General features: G+C 42.1%; 1 protein-coding gene across 1 annotated transcript in view; it reads right to left on the bottom strand.

Annotated features, from left to right (window-relative positions):
• Positions 1-18,880, bottom strand: part of TLL1 (tolloid like 1) — a 92,939-nt gene that overhangs the window by 64,030 nt on the left and 10,029 nt on the right. The window contains exons 3-6 of the mRNA XM_015419947.1: positions 16,134-16,214; positions 14,808-14,960; positions 6,693-6,810; positions 894-1,072 (exon numbers count right to left, since the gene is read on the bottom strand). Of these exons, the coding sequence (XP_015275433.1) occupies positions 894-1,072; positions 6,693-6,810; positions 14,808-14,960; positions 16,134-16,214 (531 nt within the window). The remainder of the gene's footprint in view (positions 1-893; positions 1,073-6,692; positions 6,811-14,807; positions 14,961-16,133; positions 16,215-18,880) is intronic.

The following is an 18,880-nucleotide window of genomic DNA, read 5'->3' on the forward strand; positions in this document are numbered from 1 at the left end:
CAGATCAGACATTCCTCATTCACAGTTAGAGAATTCAACACGGATGGAGTAAAGAATTTCTGACCAAATACTATCAGCTTTGAAAATCTTCCTGTCTAATGTAAACATTTGTAAATATGCAGCCTTTCCACATGACTCCAATTATTTTTGTAATATTCCTATGAAACCTTATCTTACTGTGCAACATGCGGTCTTGGATGAGAAGGCCGGTACTGAAAAGAATACAACCCCATACAATGAATTAATTTTTTAGAAATCCTGCAGGTGGCTAAAAAAAAAAAACCATGTATTTCTGTTCTCTATGCCAGTAGCAAGCAGAAGCAGTTGCTCCTCCATCATCCACCAAGACAGTCATTTTGCTGCTTAGGCCTGGCTAGGAGCAGGGCTATGCAAATCCATATGGAGGGAGGGAGTGCAAAGCAGAGACTGGGTTTTTTAAGTGATCTCCCCAACACCACCATGGGATAATTACCGGGGTGAACTCGTATGTAGTGTAGAATGTAAGTTCGGGGACAGGGTTGAACCAGGATTTAAAGTATAGTGTGGAAAGGACTTATATCTCTGCCCTCTCCCACTTTGCTTGCCACTGTTTCTGTTAGCATGAGCCACAGTGGGAACATCTTTACATGCCCATATGGAACAGCCATTAGGAGACATTTCCCCAAACATGAGTGGGCTATAATAGTGGCACTTTAGACTTAGAGACCATATGAGATATCTACTGTTTTTACTGTCTTAAAATAGCTTGTATTGTGTATTTCTTATGAAGTTTCTCTATGTTGCTGTTTTAAAACAATCCAATAAAACTGGTGCATAAGAACAAAGACAGCCATCAGTAAAGAAAACAGGGATCAGCATTTTAAAATATAAAGCATCATATTAAACAGTCTCACCTGGCTGGATGTTTTCTCTGATGATGGTCACATGATCCTCTCTATCTGGTCTTGTATGTTCATGCCAAAATCCTATCACATGTCCCAGTTCATGAACAACAATTCCAAATTTATCACAGTTCTTACCGATAGATATTGCCTGAGGACCATTACCCCTTCGGCCTACATAAGAGCAGCACCTGTAATTTAGGACAAGAACAGAGATGCAATCTTCAGTGAGCAACATTAATGGCCAGAAATGTTTATATCCTGACAACCTTTAGTTATTCTGTAGTCAAGCAGGTAAAATTAAATTTTGGGATTCTTTTTTAAGGAAATGCTTAAAGAGAAATATTTTCTATATTTTACTCTAAGAGTTGTGTATATAAGTGTTTGCACAGCAACTGTTTTCCAGCAAGGATGTAGGAAAATCCCACTTAGTCTTGAAGAGATCAGTAGCAAAATGGAGCATGACAAACCTAAACAGCAACGGACTGAAAAATGAGATTAGGTATGAGTAACACAGTACAATTGTATGCAGCTTTAAAAAAAAAAGATTTTTCATCAATTTACTGTTTGTGCAGAAAGCCATGAAATATACTTGTCAGGATAAACACTTCAGAATGTTCTGAATGTTCAAATTAAGTTATTTTATTTAATAAGAAATTTTAAAAGAGGTTAAAAGGACATTTCATTACCTTAAATTAGATTATTTATTTATATGCTTCTGTTATACCTCACCATTCTCCCCAATGAGGTTCCAAAGTGGTTTATATCATCCACATAAAGTAGGGTTCCCAATCCCCAGTGGGGGGTTCCCCTGTTTTTTTGGGCTTCTACCCACCACCAGCCAGTTGGCCAGCAGGAAAACCCCTCCCCCAAACTGCCATAACCGGGCGCAATGTCCCCAATGAGATGATGTCACATCAGGGACATCACATGTGATGCTTTGTTTTGAGGATAAAACTCTATGGTAAATTTGGCCTAAAGACTTCACCCTCCAAACCAGCCATTTCCTTCTGAGGAACCATTATTCCCAATCTCCAGAGGAGGGCTGGAGATCACTCAGAATTACAACTGCTTTCCAGAAGGGAGGGCAGAAGTCAGCTGAAGTCAGAGGGGCAGATAATGGTAGGTTGATGGTTAACTGGGAAGGAGATGGGTTTGCCAACTCCAGGTTGGGAAATTCCTGGAGATTTGAGGGGTGGAGCCTGGAGAGGGTGGGGTTTAAGGAAGGGTTGGACTTCAGACAGGTACAATGTCATAGATCCCACCCTCCAAACCAGCCATTCCCTCCTGGGGAGCCATTGTTGCCAAACTCCAGGTGAGGGCTGGAGATCATTCAGAATTACAACTGTTCTTAAGGTAGCAGAGATCAGTTCCTCTTGAGAAAATTGTGAATTCTGTGTTATTGTACCCTGCTGAGATTGCCACAGCAAATTGATGCTGAGTGCCCAGGGCCAGGGCACTCTTCCAGAGCCTCTTTCTAGAGCTCGTTGTATTTATTTCCACAACGGGCCTTATTCCTAGTGTTTACATAATTTATTATGGAAGCAGGATTGTTTGGTGTACAAACTGGATGTTTTTTAGCACAAAGTATTCATAGGTCTGTATTAAAAATGTACTATAAAAACCCAAATTGCAACACAACTTGGAATTCTCTGTATAAAGCAGGTTTTACACTACTTTATATAAGGGATTAAAATCCCTCTGGAGATATTTAAATTAGGAGAAGCTTCTGACCTATTTTGGCAATCCACTGTTTTTTAAGGTCATGGAAATCCTACTGAGAGTAAATATGGTCTTGGATGGTGGGGGGTGCAGTACATATTAATGGTGAGTACCACATCTTAGGTATATTATTTTTCTGAACAACAAAAGTTAATCATTCTAAATCTGTGTTTCATATAATCTCTACTGCCCATCTGTTCAGTCCAAGTCTCTCCACCTGCTTTCCTGCATGTGCATCATTGTTCTCTATACATCATCACCAGTGATTACCTACCTAAACCTCTGGTGGAGCAGCAGAAAGCTAAATATTAAATTGCTGAGAAAAAAATTAATGCTACAAATATAAAAAGTTTTCAGCTCTTGCCATTAATTACTTTGGATTTCCTTTACTGACATAAAAAGGCACACAGACTTGCAACAAAAATTGCAAGCAAGCCTTAAAGAGTAAATTCTGTTTTGGAGAAAGTCTAATGATTTTAGATTTTCAGACTGACCTCCAGTTACAACCTGAAGAAACACTGAGAGAACCACTAATACATCCCTTTTTAATGTATGTATATCCCATTATTTTTTGCAAAGCCAAGGCAGAATCCCAAAATTAATATACAGTAGAAGATTAAAAATGCTAAACATAATAAACTATCATAAATCATTAATTCAAGGAAAATCAAACTCCTGCAGAAGATTAAAAAATCTACATAAAATTATTTAAATTGTCTCTAAAGGGCAAACAATGATGAGCAATGGCAAGCTTCTCTAGGAATGGAAATCCAGACAACTGAAGGCAAGCTATCCCTAAATAACTGACTCCTTGCTACTACTAAGAGTATTTTACAAGGAAATCCTAATGTAAGACTTCTCTGAATTATCTTAATGGAGAGCCAGATTAAAGCAAGGAAAGATGCCCACTGAATTGTGCTCAGAAGCTAACCAGTAGAAGTGAACCAGAATTCACTCAATAAGTGTGACGTGTTCATTCATGAAGATAGATTCAGGTGAGTAGCCGTGTTGGGCTGAAGAACCAGAACAAAATTTGAGTCCAGTGGCAGCTTTAAGATCAACTAAGTTTAATTCAAGTGTGCAAGAAAAAAATTAATCTGAAGAAGTGTGCTTGCACACAAAAGCTTATACCTTGAATAAACTTTGTTGATCTTAAAGCTGCCACTGGACTCAAACTTTGTTATGTTCATTCACAATTTCTCATCACAGTTAAAAGACCAGCCAGTATGTTTTGCACTACAGCAAAGTGAAGTGCTATTAATGCTAGCAATTTGTACCGATTTTCAGCAATATGGGGGCAAAACAAATGTCTGTCACACACCACCAGGTAAATTCCAGAGATCTAAGGAATAATGCCCCACATGCAAAAATACATATCAAATTCCATCACAGCAAACTAAAGATCAGTCTGCTTTCACCGTAAGGAACTAGCAACAGCAATGCTGATCACACAATGCAATTGTTTCAAGCAGATAAGCTATTTGTTGTCCTTCATAATAAAATAGCAATAAACAACAACTTAGTAAACACAGTATACACTAAAACAAGGTCACTGGGGTTCTTTCAGAGCCCTGCCAAGTACACATCAGATTAATTCAATTAAGTTCCTAGACTGGAACCATAAAACAATAGTATTGAATCAAAGGATTAGGAATACGAAGCAAGCAAGTTGTATGTATCACTGCCATGACTACAAGTGCTAGAAGTGCTTGGCCCAAAGCCTAGGTACCTCTTCACAGTAGTAAACCTTGTTACCCTCCTCAAACTGTGTCAAAAGGCAGACTCTCAAGATCTTGATCTCTTTAATCTTTATTGCTCCAGACAGCAGTTAAAGGCACTATTTATGAATCTCTAATTCCATTTAATCATCCCAACTAATCAATAATACCAAGCAAAGTACAGTAACTGACAAAATGCAAGAAAATAAGGTTATCTGGTGTGACATTAAACATTTTATTTGGGTAATAATCATATTTCTTTATGATTCTGAGAGCTAAGCTATAAAGATGGGATTTAAGCTGTTAAGAAGAATTTGGAAAGAGAACCAGGTCAAGCTCTTGGTGTTTATTTAGGCAGCTGGACAGTAAAAGATGCGCTACTTTAAAGCACCTTATAAAATGATAATAGAAACTTATAATCACATGAACTTCAAGCCACTATATGTAAAAATAATGACTTCACAAAACTTCTTTCATCACTAGATGCTAAGCATTGGCTGAATTGGTTTCTGCTGGCGTACTAGATCAGAGTCAAGGTTATGGCGCTGACCTTTAAGGCCCTTACTGGTAGGGACCTATGTACTTCCAAGATCGCCTCTCCTGGTATACCCCCAGAAGAGCATTACCCTTGAAAGATCAGAACTTATTGGTTGTCCTTGGCCCAAGAGACATCTGGCTGTCCTCGACCAGAGCCAGGGCTTTCTCTGCCCTGGATCCAACCTGGTGGAACTCTCTGCCAAATAACATCCATGCACTGAGGAACATTTTATAGTTCCACAGGGCATATAAGGCAGAGATGTTCTGCCAGATGTTTGGTTAAGGACAGTGATGGTTTTGTCTTGGCACTCCTACTTCCCATCCCCTTCCCACCTGTTTCCCATGAGATAGCCGTGCTGCTAGGATTTTAGCAACATCTGTAGTTAATGTAGACAAGCAATAAATCAGATTATGATGTTTTATTGTCTTATGCTGTGATGATTGTATGTCAGTTATAAGTAAGGCACCCAGAAGTATTTATGTAATTATCTTCCTATGTACCTTAAGACTTGTACTTGATTCTATAATTGAAAATTGTAAAGTTAATATAATTTTCAATTATTTTTTTTTAATAATGTTAAGTCTTAATTTGTTTTATCCAGGGCTTTTTTTCTGGGGGAATGTGCTGGAAGGGAGTTCTGGAACCCCTTTGACAAAAGTTTTTTTTTTTTTTTTTTAAATGTGTTTAAAAGTTCATGAATTTTCATGAATTTTCAGTATACAGATTGAAAACTTCATTTCCCTCTTGAGAGTTCCGGCACCTTTTTCCACCCCCACCCCCAGTTTTATCGGTGTTTTATACAATTGTGTTGTATACCACCCTGAGCCTGTTTCTACCGGGGAGGGCGGTTGATAAATTTAATAAATAAATAAATTACCTTTGCTGGAAGAACCTTCAGATAATAATAGACAATTGGCTTTGATTTCAAGGATGTTGTGTAACTGCTTTCAGTAATGGCTATTGCAGCAGCCCTAACTGTCCAGACTAGTCTGATCTCATCAAAGCTTGGAAGCTAAGCAGGGCAGGCACTTGGATGGGAGAGCACCAAGGAAGAACGGCTGCTATGCAGAGGAAAGCAATAGCAAACCACCTCTGCTCATTATTTGCCTTGAAAACCCCATGAGGTGGAGCTGCCATGAGTCAGTTGTGACTGGCCACCACCTTTTACCTTTCTATCATTATGGAAGTGCTGATGCCACCGATGACAATTTCTTTATGGCTCCCGTTCATATAATATTCAGAAGTGGCACTAATACTCCCACTTAGCCTTAAGAAGGATCAGACGACCGTATGACATATCAGATTGTGCTGACCAGAATGGTGTAACTAGCTCTGCACGCGCAACATGGTGTTTGTTTTGTGTTTCTTAAACAGCATCTCTCTATCCCCAGGGTAGTCTTACCTCTGTTGCAGTCTTAGCAGTTGCCCAGAGCCCTGCAATCATGCCAGTTGGGTGGGGGGGGTGGGGGAAAATGGTGGTGGAAAACAGAGTGATGTCAAAATGCAAAATGTGGTGCATTTTTGAAGGGACACACATAATGAAAATCAGGCATTTTATTCTTGTTCAAAGAGGGCTGCGTGGGAATTAAGGTTTGAGGGGTCCCATTCTTGACTTTTGCCCGGGGCCTCAGAATTTCCAAGACCACCGCTGACTACACCACATGGCAGGATCTTTTGAAACTGAGATTTTGATATGACACAGAGTCTATAATTCATAATTGGTTGACATGTGATTCTGAAAAAAAAATTGACACATCTCTAGCATCAGTCCATGCAGATGTACAGGAGGAGGTCCTCAGAAACTTAAGAACAGGAATTTGTACACCAACTTACCCACAAGGCCTGTACGTAAACACAATGTAACTTTCTTCATCACTTCGCTCAATGAATGTAACGCAGGTGTATTTTTCCCAGTGCCGCATTGCCTGCTTAAACATTGCTCGCTGGCTGCCTGGAATCAATGTTAAGAATGAAACATACGAATTATTTTTTTTAAAAACTATATCCTGTAAATTTTATTATCTGGCCACACACGTTAAGTACAGAAGTCAATAAGCAATGGAAGAAAATGGGATTTCCCTTACCTGTAACCATTGTTCATCGAGTGGCCTTCTGTGCAGGCACACAGGGGGACTGCAAGATTGCAGGCCTGCTGAGGAGAAGAGCTTCCAAGCTTTTAAAGACATTTCTAGGCTCTATGAGTGCTCCCCCAATCTATCTGCAGAGATCCCTTTCCCACTCAAAGGGTCACGTGACAGAGGTGGGGCAAGCACTCCTCCCTCAGTTCTCTTTGCCGCCATGAGGAGAGCTTTTCTCGGGTCACAGCCCACAGCAGGGAAAGGAGGAGGGAATGTGTGCCTGCACAGAAGGCCACTAGAACAAGGGTTACAGGTAAGTGCAACCCCATTTTCATCATCATGGCTTCTGTGCGGTGACAGTCCCACATGGGAGAATAGCAAGCTCACTTACCAGAGGAGTAGGAGGGTTGCCTGTAACACTGCCTTTCTCACTGCAGCTTTGTTTCTGAAGTCCACATCCATCAAATAGTGCTTGATGAATGTCAAAGGAGTGGACCATGCTGCTGCTTTGCAAATGTCCTCCAGAGCAAGTCTGGCTTGGAACGCTGCTGAAGAAGATTGTGCCCTCATGGAGTAAGCTTTCAGAGAAATGGGGCAAGACCATCTTAGCTTCAGCATAAACTCTGCTGTTCTAATTGCTGAAACCACCCATCTAGAGAGAGACTGTGCAATGTGGCTCTCCCTTTATTTGACCCCCTGAAACATATAAATAAGTTTCTGTCTTTCCTGAATTCCTGTATCCTTTTTAAATAAAAAAGAGTGCCCTCTTCACATCTAAAGTGGGTAATGTTTGTTCCCACTATGATGTAGGAGAAGGGAAAAACACTGAAAGGTTGATGTCTTGGTTAAGGTGAAACTGTAACATCACCTTGGGGAGAATCTGTATACCAGGTCTGAGGACTACTTTACCTGGGTGGAATTTGATAAAGGCAGTATCACAGTGAAGTGCCCGTAGTTCTCCCACTCTTCTAGCAGATGTGACTGCTGCAAATCAGAACTGGCCATAGGTTCAAATGGTTTATACAGTAATTTTGACAGAACGAGTGAGAGACTGCATTGGGGAACCGGGGGTACAACAGATGGAAACATGTTACGCAATCCTTTAAAGAATATTTTGGTTTTGGGGGTGGAAAAAACTGGCCGCTCTCTAATTGGGTTATGGTAAGTGGAGATGGTGGCTAGGTGAACTTTTATTGATGAAGCTGCTAAGCCACCTTATTTCAATTCCAGTAGGTAGTTGAAAATCCTGCTCAAACTGCAGGATCATGGGTTGAACCCTTGCCCCCACAACACAAATCTTATACATTTGTACTCATAGGACCTTCTTGTCGTGGGTTTACAAGAGACTGTCAAGAACTGCTCTACCTTTTTAAAAATGTTCCCTACTGCAGGATTAGCCAAGCAGCTAGATGCAATGATCCCACTTCTGGGTGGTGAACGGGACCTATGTGTAGGAAATATAGGGAGGGAATATAAAAAAGATGGCCATGCCATTGCCAGTGGAAGGCATCCTCCAGTGAACCCTTGCCCCTGGCTGCTCTGAAACAGAAGAGGTGGCATTTCTTTTTGTCGATGCAAACAGGTCTACTTTGGGGAATCCCCCCCCCATTGTTTGAAAATTAGGGCCAGGTAGTCATTTGATATGGACCACTCTTAATTTCCACTATACTCAGGCAGTCTGCTAGGGTGTTGTCTAGATGGGTTATTTGAACAACTGCAGCTGCACCCAGTGTCTTATTGCCCACTGCCATATGAGTGTGGCTTCTCTGCACAGGCAGAGGGATCCTGTGCCTCCTTGTTTTTTCAGGCAGAATTTTGCAGTGACTTTGTCCATTGCTACCAGGACATGATGTCCTCTGAAGAAGTAAGAGCAAGTTTGATGGCGCTCAACTCTAACAGATTGATATGAAGGGTGGACTCTTTCCTAGTCCATAACCCCTTTTCTCTTAGTCCCTGACAATGAGCTCCCCACCCAGTGAGGGAAGTGTCTGTAAACAAATGCATGTCATGAGATTGCACCCCTAGAGGGATTCCTCTGAAGAGGTTGTCAGCAATAGACCACCAGATAAGAGATCTTAAAATGGCTTTTGAAGTAATGAGGTTTATTGAGGGATGAGGATTTGCTGTTTATGACTCCAGTTGCAGAAACAGTAAAGATAATAACAATAAAATGGCTCTTGGGATGGATAAATTTTCCCACTGTGGCTCAGAACTGGAGTCGAAGTTCCTTATGAACCAATTTTGTAATGGCCTCACAAGTAAATGCCCATATGAGACCACTGCAGCAGCTGAAGCCATACAGCACAGAAGTTTCTGAATGCATCTGGCTGATTGAAATCAGTTGGATAAGAACTTCTGTACAAGAACCATCATAGTTTTGGCCCTTGGAAGGGGCAAATACGCTTTCCCTTCTACGGCATTTAGAGATACCCCAATAAAGTCAATAGATTGGACCAGAGTCAGACGGGACTTCTACCAATTTACCAGGAAAACCAGGGACTGGACTGTGTTTAGGGCAAACCTTAAACTCGCAGTCAGTTTATCTGGGGAGACTTCTGCAAAGAGCCAATTATCCAGGTAAGGATATACTGTACAACCTCTTAACCTTAAATAGGCAATGACCTCTGCAATACATTTTATATACACCCGTGGCACTGTGACTATGCCAAATGAGAGCACCGTGTATTCACAGGCAGCCCCTGTGTAACAAAATCTTAAGTATTTCCTGCAGGCTTTGTGAATGGACACATGGAAATAGACATCCTTCAAGTCTAGTGTAGTGAACCAGACATTTGGACCCGTGAGGGACATTACTTCCTGAATGGATAACATTCTGAATTTTGACACATACAAATGTTTATTCAGGGATCTTAGGTCCACAATGGGCCTCTTTCCTCCTCCCTTTTTAAAAAAGGCGAAGTAGCTGGAGAAGAAACCTTTTAAGTCTTTACAGAGGTGAACTTTGTAATGCCCCCCTTAGACAAGAGGGAAGTGAACTCTTGTGTTAAGAAGGCCAATAGGCTGCAGGAGAGGACCACTGAGCACTGCAAAGGAGGCAGTGAACTGAACTCCAAAAAGTAACCTCTTTTTATTATGGACAAAACCCACCAGACATTAGTAACTTGGCACCAACTGCAAAAGAACTTTGATAACTTTTCTGAAAACTTCTAGAGTGTTGGTCCCTAGGGGACTGGGAGGGGTTCCTTCCCCACTGTCTACCCTGCCTCTTGGGCTGGGGTTGCTGGCTGTAAGGAGGCCCATATCCCTGCCGGAGGGGTGGGGGAGCCTGGGATCTATAATCTTGGGTAAAATAGGACCTTGGCTGGTGATACCTCTGGACCATGCCTCAGGAAATACCTTTGCTTAAATGGCATCGTTGGGTTGTGAGTTATGTCCAGAGACTTAGCCGTCAATTTGTTCTTTCTAATTTGGCCCAAGACCCTATCGGTTTGGTCACCTCAACCCTCAAATGGAAGGTCTTTGATTTTCACCCTTCTATCCTATGGGAGCGCTGAATAGCAGAGCCAGGAGAGTCTCCTTATGACAATGCCAGAGGCCATCAACCTACAATGACAACCAGCTCCATGTCTGGCAGCATTCAGGTGCTGCTTTCCTAGCTTTTGGCCTTCTGAAATGAGGACCTTTGCTATGGTTTGCTTATTATCAGTTAACATTTCTACAAACTGCGTCTTCTCTTCCCACAGTAACATTTGATAGTGGCCCGTGACCACTGTGAAATTAGTCACCCTCAGTGCCATTGTGTCATACGAGTAGGTCTTTCTTCCCAACAAGTCCAGTCTCCTGCCCTCTCCAGAGGCAATGAATGGCTGCCTGCCCTTACCTTAGCAGGGAGGATTTCTGAAACTAGGGAGTTTGCTTAGGGGTGGTGAAACATGCAGTCACAGCCCTCTTCTCTGATCCTGTATAGGTTCTCTAGCTTCTTTGATGAGGCTGGGGTCAAGGATGGCTTGGATTAAATGGCCATGGATATATCTTGTATTCTCTGTAGCATGGGGAGAGTCATGGGTCCTGAGTCAGGATTGCATAACACCGTCATTATAGGGTCATATGGTTGAGGTTCTGAAGTGTGGAACACTAACCCCAGGGGGTTTGTCATTTGGTCTAGCTGCTCAGAATACATCTTGAGGTCCTCTGTGGGTGACGGAGCAGACAGTTCACCAACTGTGTCATCGGGAGATGGCACTGATGTGCTCTCAGAACCCACTTCCGACATCTGGTAAGTCCATCTTCAGAATCTCAACCGTGATGAGAGGTTCCTTCCCCAGCCTGGCATCAAGTCTGGTGGTCTCTTTTGGATGTGGTGGTCTTTGGAAGTTGCCAGTGGTATGGACCCTGTAAAGGTGCCCAGGGCCCCCACTGAGGCAGCATCATGAATGAAAATAGACCCCACCTATTCTGCTGAGATGGCCACTGGATCAGTGGTTGCTGAGCAAGCTGCTGTCTTTCCAGGAACACTGATGGTGCCAATGGTGGCACTTCAAAGACTTTGTCTTCTGATGACTCCAGAGACTGAACAGCCCGTCTCAATGGTGAAGATGTCTTTGGACACGAAGATTGGTTGATCTCAACTCTTGATGGTGAGCTCTGGTGTCAAGGAGATCTTGACATAAAAATAGTCAGTGTCAATGTTTGACTCTGAGAGGAGTCAGCTTGTTGATGCTGAGATGGGGAGGATTGTCAGTTCCAGGAGGATGGTGAGGCTCGGCTTCATGGGGACTGAGACTGTCTCAAGGCAAGACTGAATGGTGTTGACATGATGGCGATCAAGTCAGACTGCGGTTGGAGCATTTGGCCTTTTTTTTTTAGCTTTTTCTGAAGGTGGTTCCAAAGCTGATCGGACAACAGCAGGTTGGGCCTGCACCTCTGATGTTGAGGGTGTCAGTGCTGAAGTCACCAAATGGACCCTTGCTCCCTTATCAAATTGGGACTACTTTTCTTCATGGGGGTCTAGAGCATCCAGGGCTTTCTCCCATAAAACAGCTTTCAGTCTTGCCGCTCTGCCATCTCGGGCTTTAGTGGTAAGTTGACGGCATACTGGACAAGTAGACAGTTGTGGCTCTCTCCCAGACATAGAAGACACGATCTATAGTCATAATTCTAGGCCATTTTCACTCCACAGTCCTCACACTTTTTTAAAAGAGCCATCCTACCGATTTTGTATGTAAGAATTTTTGAAGTTCTTCATGGAAAAATGCACTGGAACTCATCTTTGAGGCCCCACAAAGCAGCTGTATTGGAAGCATGTCTTATCCTCATGGCGGCAAGAAGGGAACTGAGGAAGGAGTGCTTGCCCACCTCTGTCACGTGACTCTTTGGGCAAGAAGGAGTTCTCTACAGTCAGAGGGGATGGGGAGCAATCCTAGAGCCTAGAAACTTCTTTAAAAACTTGGAAGCTCTTCTCCGTGGCAGGTCTGCAATCATGCAGTCCACATGTGGGACTGCACAGAAGCCACAAAGATGAACAAGAGGCTGGATCCCATGGAAGATTTCCATGTGTGCAACAAGCGGAAATGCTAAGATTTCTCCTCACTGCTTGCCAGTGCTCAGTGAAAAAGAAAATATCCTCACCATCTTTTCCATGTGCACAGGATGAAGCATAAAGTATTCCTTCTGATACAATTTTAAAACAACTTAAGTAAAATCATGTGACCATCTGTTGGACATTGCTCTATATACACATTGCTATTCCATGTAAAATTATACTGAAGTGGTGTGCTGATGCAGTCCTTCCACAAGAGAAGCTGTGCTAAGTTTCTGCTCATGCATCACTAAATCTAACACACTGTCATACCCATACAAAAAAAAGACCACATTTTCTAAGCATATGCACAAACTATTTAAAGAAGCAAGTCTCTAGCTGCTTCCCTTGCAGTGGTCTAAGGAAAAAGGCACATCTTTGAAACCAAAAGAGCTAGATACTTACTTTTTTTTAAAAAGTGAATGTTGGCAATTCAGAGAACCTGCTATAACTGTAGTTACAACAGCATATTCTAGAGCTGATTTAAAAAAAAAAAAACCCTGCAAAATCCCTGGTGGCCCAGGAGTGGAGGCTGCTGCTGCGGGATTGGGAAAGGGAAACTGTTTGGAAGCCTTCCATGTGGAAGCCCTGTTGTTGATTCATTTTATCTGCCAGCTGGACCAGCAATGGGGAAACTACTAAATTCTGTCCTGTGTGGAAGACACCATGAATTCCCCACACCATACAAAACTACTACAGGACGAGCACGTTAACACATGAAGCTCCCTGACAGCAAGTCAGAGCACTGGTCTACCAAGGTTGGTATTATTTACTATGACTGGCAGAGGTTCTCCAGGATCTTAAAAGGTAAAGGTTCCCTTGCTCGAAAGCCAGTCGAATCCAACTCTAGGGTTGCGATGCTCATCTCCATTTCAAAGCCGAAGAGCCAGCACTGTCCGAAGACGTTTCCATGGTCATGTGGCCGGCATGCCTAAACACCAAGGCGCACGGAACGCTGTTACCTTCCCACCGAAGTGGTACCTATTTATCTACGTGCAATTTCTTGCAATTTTTTGTTTTCGAGCTGCTAGGTTGGCAGGAGCTGGAACTAGACGGGAGCTCACTCCGTCATGCGGCACACTCAGGTCTCGAACTGCTGAACTACACACCTTCCACAGCCTGCAGTTCCGCGTCTTAAACATGTGAGCCACCGCAGCTCCCCTCCAGGATCTTAGGTAGAGGTTTTTAATGTTACATGCTATGTGATCCTTTTAACAAGAGATGCTGGGAATTGAACCTGGGACCTTCTGCATGCAAAGCTGATGCTCTACCACTAAGCCACAGTGGCTCCATATAACAGTGGAAACGTTTGATCAAGGCAGGCCAAGTTTTCTGGGGGAAAGAGGTGGGTAATTACACACACCCATGCCTTAGCCCACTTTCTGCAGGACAGCTACAACTATCTCTCCTCCAATGACCCCCACCACCATTTGCATCACAGCAGAAAGAACAATGGCTGCTTTTCAACACACACACACACACACACACACACACACATATATTCTTTTTGGGGATATAAGCATGGGAAATCAGACTTCTGAATGCACACCCCTTACTGAATAAGAAGCCATGCATACAATGGTTCAGTGCTGTGCATATGGTTCTTCTCCTTATTCAGTAGTTACAGATATACATCTGACAGCACCAGTCATCTGCTTAATGCAAGAATTGTGCGACTACATTCATGCTGCAGTTCTAAAAACACTTTCCTGGGAGTAAACCCGATTAAGTCAACTTGTGAAGACTCTAAGTAGACCTCTTTAGGATTATATTGCACTGTTAGTTACTCCCACTCCTTCCCTCCATGCCAAACAACCGACTGGTGCAACTGATGAGTTTTTGACAGGTCCATTTTACAAGCAACCCCAGCAGTGGTATTTTGAACACAACATTCCAACATTTTATTACAAGTTCAAATGTGCGTGCAGGTATTCAGATTGCATATCAAGAAACTGCAATTAAGATAAACTTGGTCTACTTTGATAAGGAAAATTATTAACTTAGCAACATTTGATTCAGCACTATTCATGTAATATTCAGCTTTAAAGAATCAAAGTGCTTGTTTATGTATTATGAAGAATCCACAAGGCAGAAAATACAATACATAAAATGTATTATCCAGACTCTGAAAATATGCATATCATCTAAAATTCACCACTGAGACACATGTTAAGCATAACTGACATTTCACAGAAGAAAATAAACAAGAGACAGGGGGGAAGCTATTTCAAACCACTCAAATCCTATTTATTAAATACAAGTTTTCAACTGATTTCAGTGATCAATTCCTTCAAACTCTGATAAAGATGTGACCTTTGTTGTTGCTCTTACCAGTGAAATTCCCTCCTATAACATATGGAATGACACCTCCTGGCCATATTCTTTCTGTCCGTGATGTAGCTGCTCTGGGAAACCTTTTTCTCTCATAGCTTCCTGAGAACGTTAGGGCTGATTTTCCCTTAGTTGCATTATTTTCATCAAAACCTGCAATATTTATGATGCAAAACGAGATAAAGTGCTTAGTTTCACTAACCGCAAGACTTCCTTTATAGGCAAAACATTTTCTTTAGATCAGATTTAGCCTTGCAACACAATGAACAAACATGATTTTTTTAAAAAATGCTTAAAACAAAACTACCAAAATTCTTTTTCTGATGGACTCATGCAGCATCCTGTGCATTGAAGAGGCAGAGCTGCACATCTCAAGCCTTAGGGGAAAGCTCAGTGGTATGTGCTTTGCATGTAGAAGGTTCCTAGGCATCATCCCCCAAATCTCCAGAAACTTCCCACTCGAGTTGGCAACCCACATACACATAACTCATTAACACAATAGCTTCCCCATTAATCTCTTTTTTAAAAAACACAATATTTTATTAAATTTTCATACACGCATTCAACACACAAACATACATACATACATGGGGGGAAGTATTTCAAGTAATTCTAATACTTGTGCCTAATAACTAAACCATATTGGTCAAATGTTAAGCTCAAATATTTTTAGTCTTTTGTTGCCAGTATAATGAACTCTCTTCTCTGTATCCTCACATGTATTGTTTGACTACAACTTTAAGTTATTATAATTTCCCAACCAAGTATAGAACCTTGTCCATGTATTCTCAAAAGTTTTTTCTGGGTGGTCTTTCAATAAGAAAGTCAATTTATCCATTTCTGCTGTTTCCAGCATTTTGTTTATGGTCTCTTCTTTAGTAGGAGTTTCCACTCTTCTCCGATATTTTGCATATAAAATTCTAGCAGAAATAACTACATACAAAATCAAGTAAGAATAATTTTTTTTTTTTACAGCTTTCAGGTAAAATATTTAACAAGACTATTTCTGGTACAAATTGTATAGAACATTTTAACATTTTCTGCAATATTTCATGTATCCAAACCTAATATTTTTTAGCTTTGTTGCAAAACCACCGCATATGAGCTTTCCCATTAATCTCAATAGATGGAACCAATTTGCAGGCATTCCTTTGCACCTGTAGATTGGTCCTTCTACTGAGCTGAATGAAGCCAGTATGTGTAAAGATATGTGGGTACATCTAAGTGCATGAGCATCTTTGGCTTGAGGTGGAGAGCAAGTCTCACAGCACTGTCAGTGCTATCACTGTATAATTAAGCATTTACCAATCATAACAGAGGGAATACCTGAGCCAAATCTTCTTATCCTATCTATAAGTTGATAGAGGGCATCAGTTCTTTTGGATGTTTCACTTTCTCCAAAGCCACCTTTTAAACAAAGAAAATAAAGTGAGGAACTGCACACATACATGCGCACACACATTTAGCAAATATTTAAATAATTCTCTGGAGAGGATATTTCCCCCCCCCCGATGTTAAATATTATTAACGAAATATATCTTTAACAAAGGCTAATGATTTTTTTTTACAATTAACATTCAGATTCTGATACTGAAAATGAAACAAAAACACATTTCTAGCTGTGAAATTTTCTAGCATGCATTCCATTAGATTAGCAAGCATAACTATGTTACTCCTACAATTCACAACTGCATTGTGGAATTACTATTTGAAGGCTCCCGTCCTACACATCTGCAGTACTATACTGAATGATAGCTTTTTAAGAGAAATGTGAGGGGTTTTTTTTAAGTTTCAGGAAAGTACAGGTATCTAGAAGCACTAAAGGTTAGGAAAAGATATGACTGTGAGGTGGTTGATTTCACTGTAAAACATGTGGAGCTATTAATATATATGAGTAGACCTCAATAGAGAGGGAAGGCAGCATGGTGTAGCCCAGGAGTCATTTCGTAGAAAAAGAGCTAGGGGAACTCATTAGCATAACTCATTAGCATATTCCACACCCCCTGACATCACCGGAAGTGTGTCATAAGGCCACACCTCCTGACATCACCGGAAATGTGTCATAAGGCCACACACCCCGCCCCCAACGGTCCCGGCCACCGCTGCCGGCCTTGCAGCTCCACTGCCGAGCCCCATGAGGGGCCCGTCGGTGGACCTGCAAGGCCGGTGGGAGTGCAAGGAAGCCCCGCGAAGGCCCTCCCTGGCCCCAGGCAGGCAGGGGTGGGGAGAGCCACGGAGGAAGCAACTTACCCTCCCTCTTCTCCTGCCTCCTCCTGGCTGAATGAGGGCCGGAAGCGGGGGGGCAGAGCTTCGTCATGTGCCCCGCCCCCCGTACCTCACCCGGGGGAACTGCGTTCCCCCCCCCAAAATGACCTCTGGTGTAGCCTGATATCAGAAGCTAAGCAGGGTCAGTCCTCGGATGGGAGACTGCCAAGTAAGCCTCCTTTGGGGAAGGGCCATGGCTCAATGGTAGAGCATCTGCTTGGCATGCAGAAGGTCCCAGCTTCAATCCCCAGCATCTCCAGGTAAAGGTCAGGTAGAAGAAAGACCTCCAACCTAAGACCCTGGAGAGCACTGCCAGTCTGAGCTGACAATAGTGACTACGATGGACTGATGGGCTGAGTCAGTATAAGGCAGCTTCATGTGTCCATGTGGAATGGCAAAAGCCACCTCTGCTTCTCGCTTGCCTTGACAGACTCCCCTGGTGTCGCCATAAATTGTTTGCGACTTGACAACATTTACATATGCAGGGGTCATTTCGTAGAAAAAGAGGTGCAGGAGCTCATTAGCATAACTCATTAGCATAACTTATTTGCATATGCCACACCCCCTGACATCACCAGAAGTGTGTCAGAAGGCAACACCCACCGCTCAGGCTCCACTGGACTGTTTTGGATTGCTAGTTATTGGGGGGAGGGAACGTGCAGATCTGCCCTCATAGAGGAGGGAGAGCTTGTACCTGAATAAAACTTAAAGGTGCCACTGGACTGTTTTGGACCGGGGGGGGGCGGGGGAGCTCTGCAACTTACCTGGCTGCTTCTTGCTCTGACTGAGGGCTGCTGGGAGCAGGGGGCGGGGCTTGTTGCATGTGCCCACTCCCTGGGCTCCTTACTGCCGGAGCTCCACTCCTGTGCGCTCCTGCAGGAAATGACCCCTGTACATATGTAGATTTCAATATAATGTAGGTTGCATAAGGATGCTAGCCTATTAGGTGCTTCAGTAAATCTGGCCTCAATAACTAAGGAGTTGATGGGAAGAAGACTATCAGAATTTAACTAAAGGGACAGCTGGGCCATTCATTCCAGTAATTTTACTATGCAATTTATAGGCAAAAAGCAGATTGCCACAGTTAATATGCAGCGATTTCATTAGCTGTTTGAATTCTTTTGTCAATTAATTTGTCTGTCTACAATTGCCTTTAGTGTAGAAGTACCAAAATGAACATTCAATATTCAAACGATTTAAAGAGCATGTAGATAATTTCATAAAATACAACAGATGTTTGTTTTTTAAAATGATCTGTGTTTTAGCATATTGTAAGAATACTGAGAGAGGTTTCAAGATGTGCAATGAACAATAGGCTAGTCATACCAAGAGTTCCCCAGATTCTTTTGACATACAGATAACGTGTAAGTTTCCTCAATGACAGTATTCAAAAGCATATAACAAAGTGCACAATGCCATATAAGGCAAACACGTTGTAGGTTTGCTCAGCAATCAGCCTAATTATTTGCATTATACTGTCATATAGCTGCAGCAACCCTTGAGAAAAATTTTCCAAATTTTTGCTTAGCTTTTAAGAGAATGAGGCAATACTTGGAGGCATTCCTTCCCAATGAGCTATTTGGTAAGCAGCAGTGTGTATTGTATGGTATGCAAACACTTACTGCCCATTCACTTAAATTTTTTTAAGCCAGGGTTTACTTTCTGAAACACACACAGAGTGAAAAGTGTTTAACAATGACAAGGTAAAAATAACTGTCTAGATAACTACAAAAGTTGTGTGCTATGCATAGAAATAAGCTGCCTTCCTGTAAATGGTTTTTTTACTGTAATTTATTTTTATTGTAAGA

The sequence above is a fragment of the Gekko japonicus genome, unplaced genomic scaffold (assembly GCF_001447785.1).
Source record: "Gekko japonicus isolate JY-2015 unplaced genomic scaffold, Gekko_japonicus_V1.1 scaffold329, whole genome shotgun sequence".
Taxonomy (NCBI): domain Eukaryota; kingdom Metazoa; phylum Chordata; class Lepidosauria; order Squamata; family Gekkonidae; genus Gekko; species Gekko japonicus.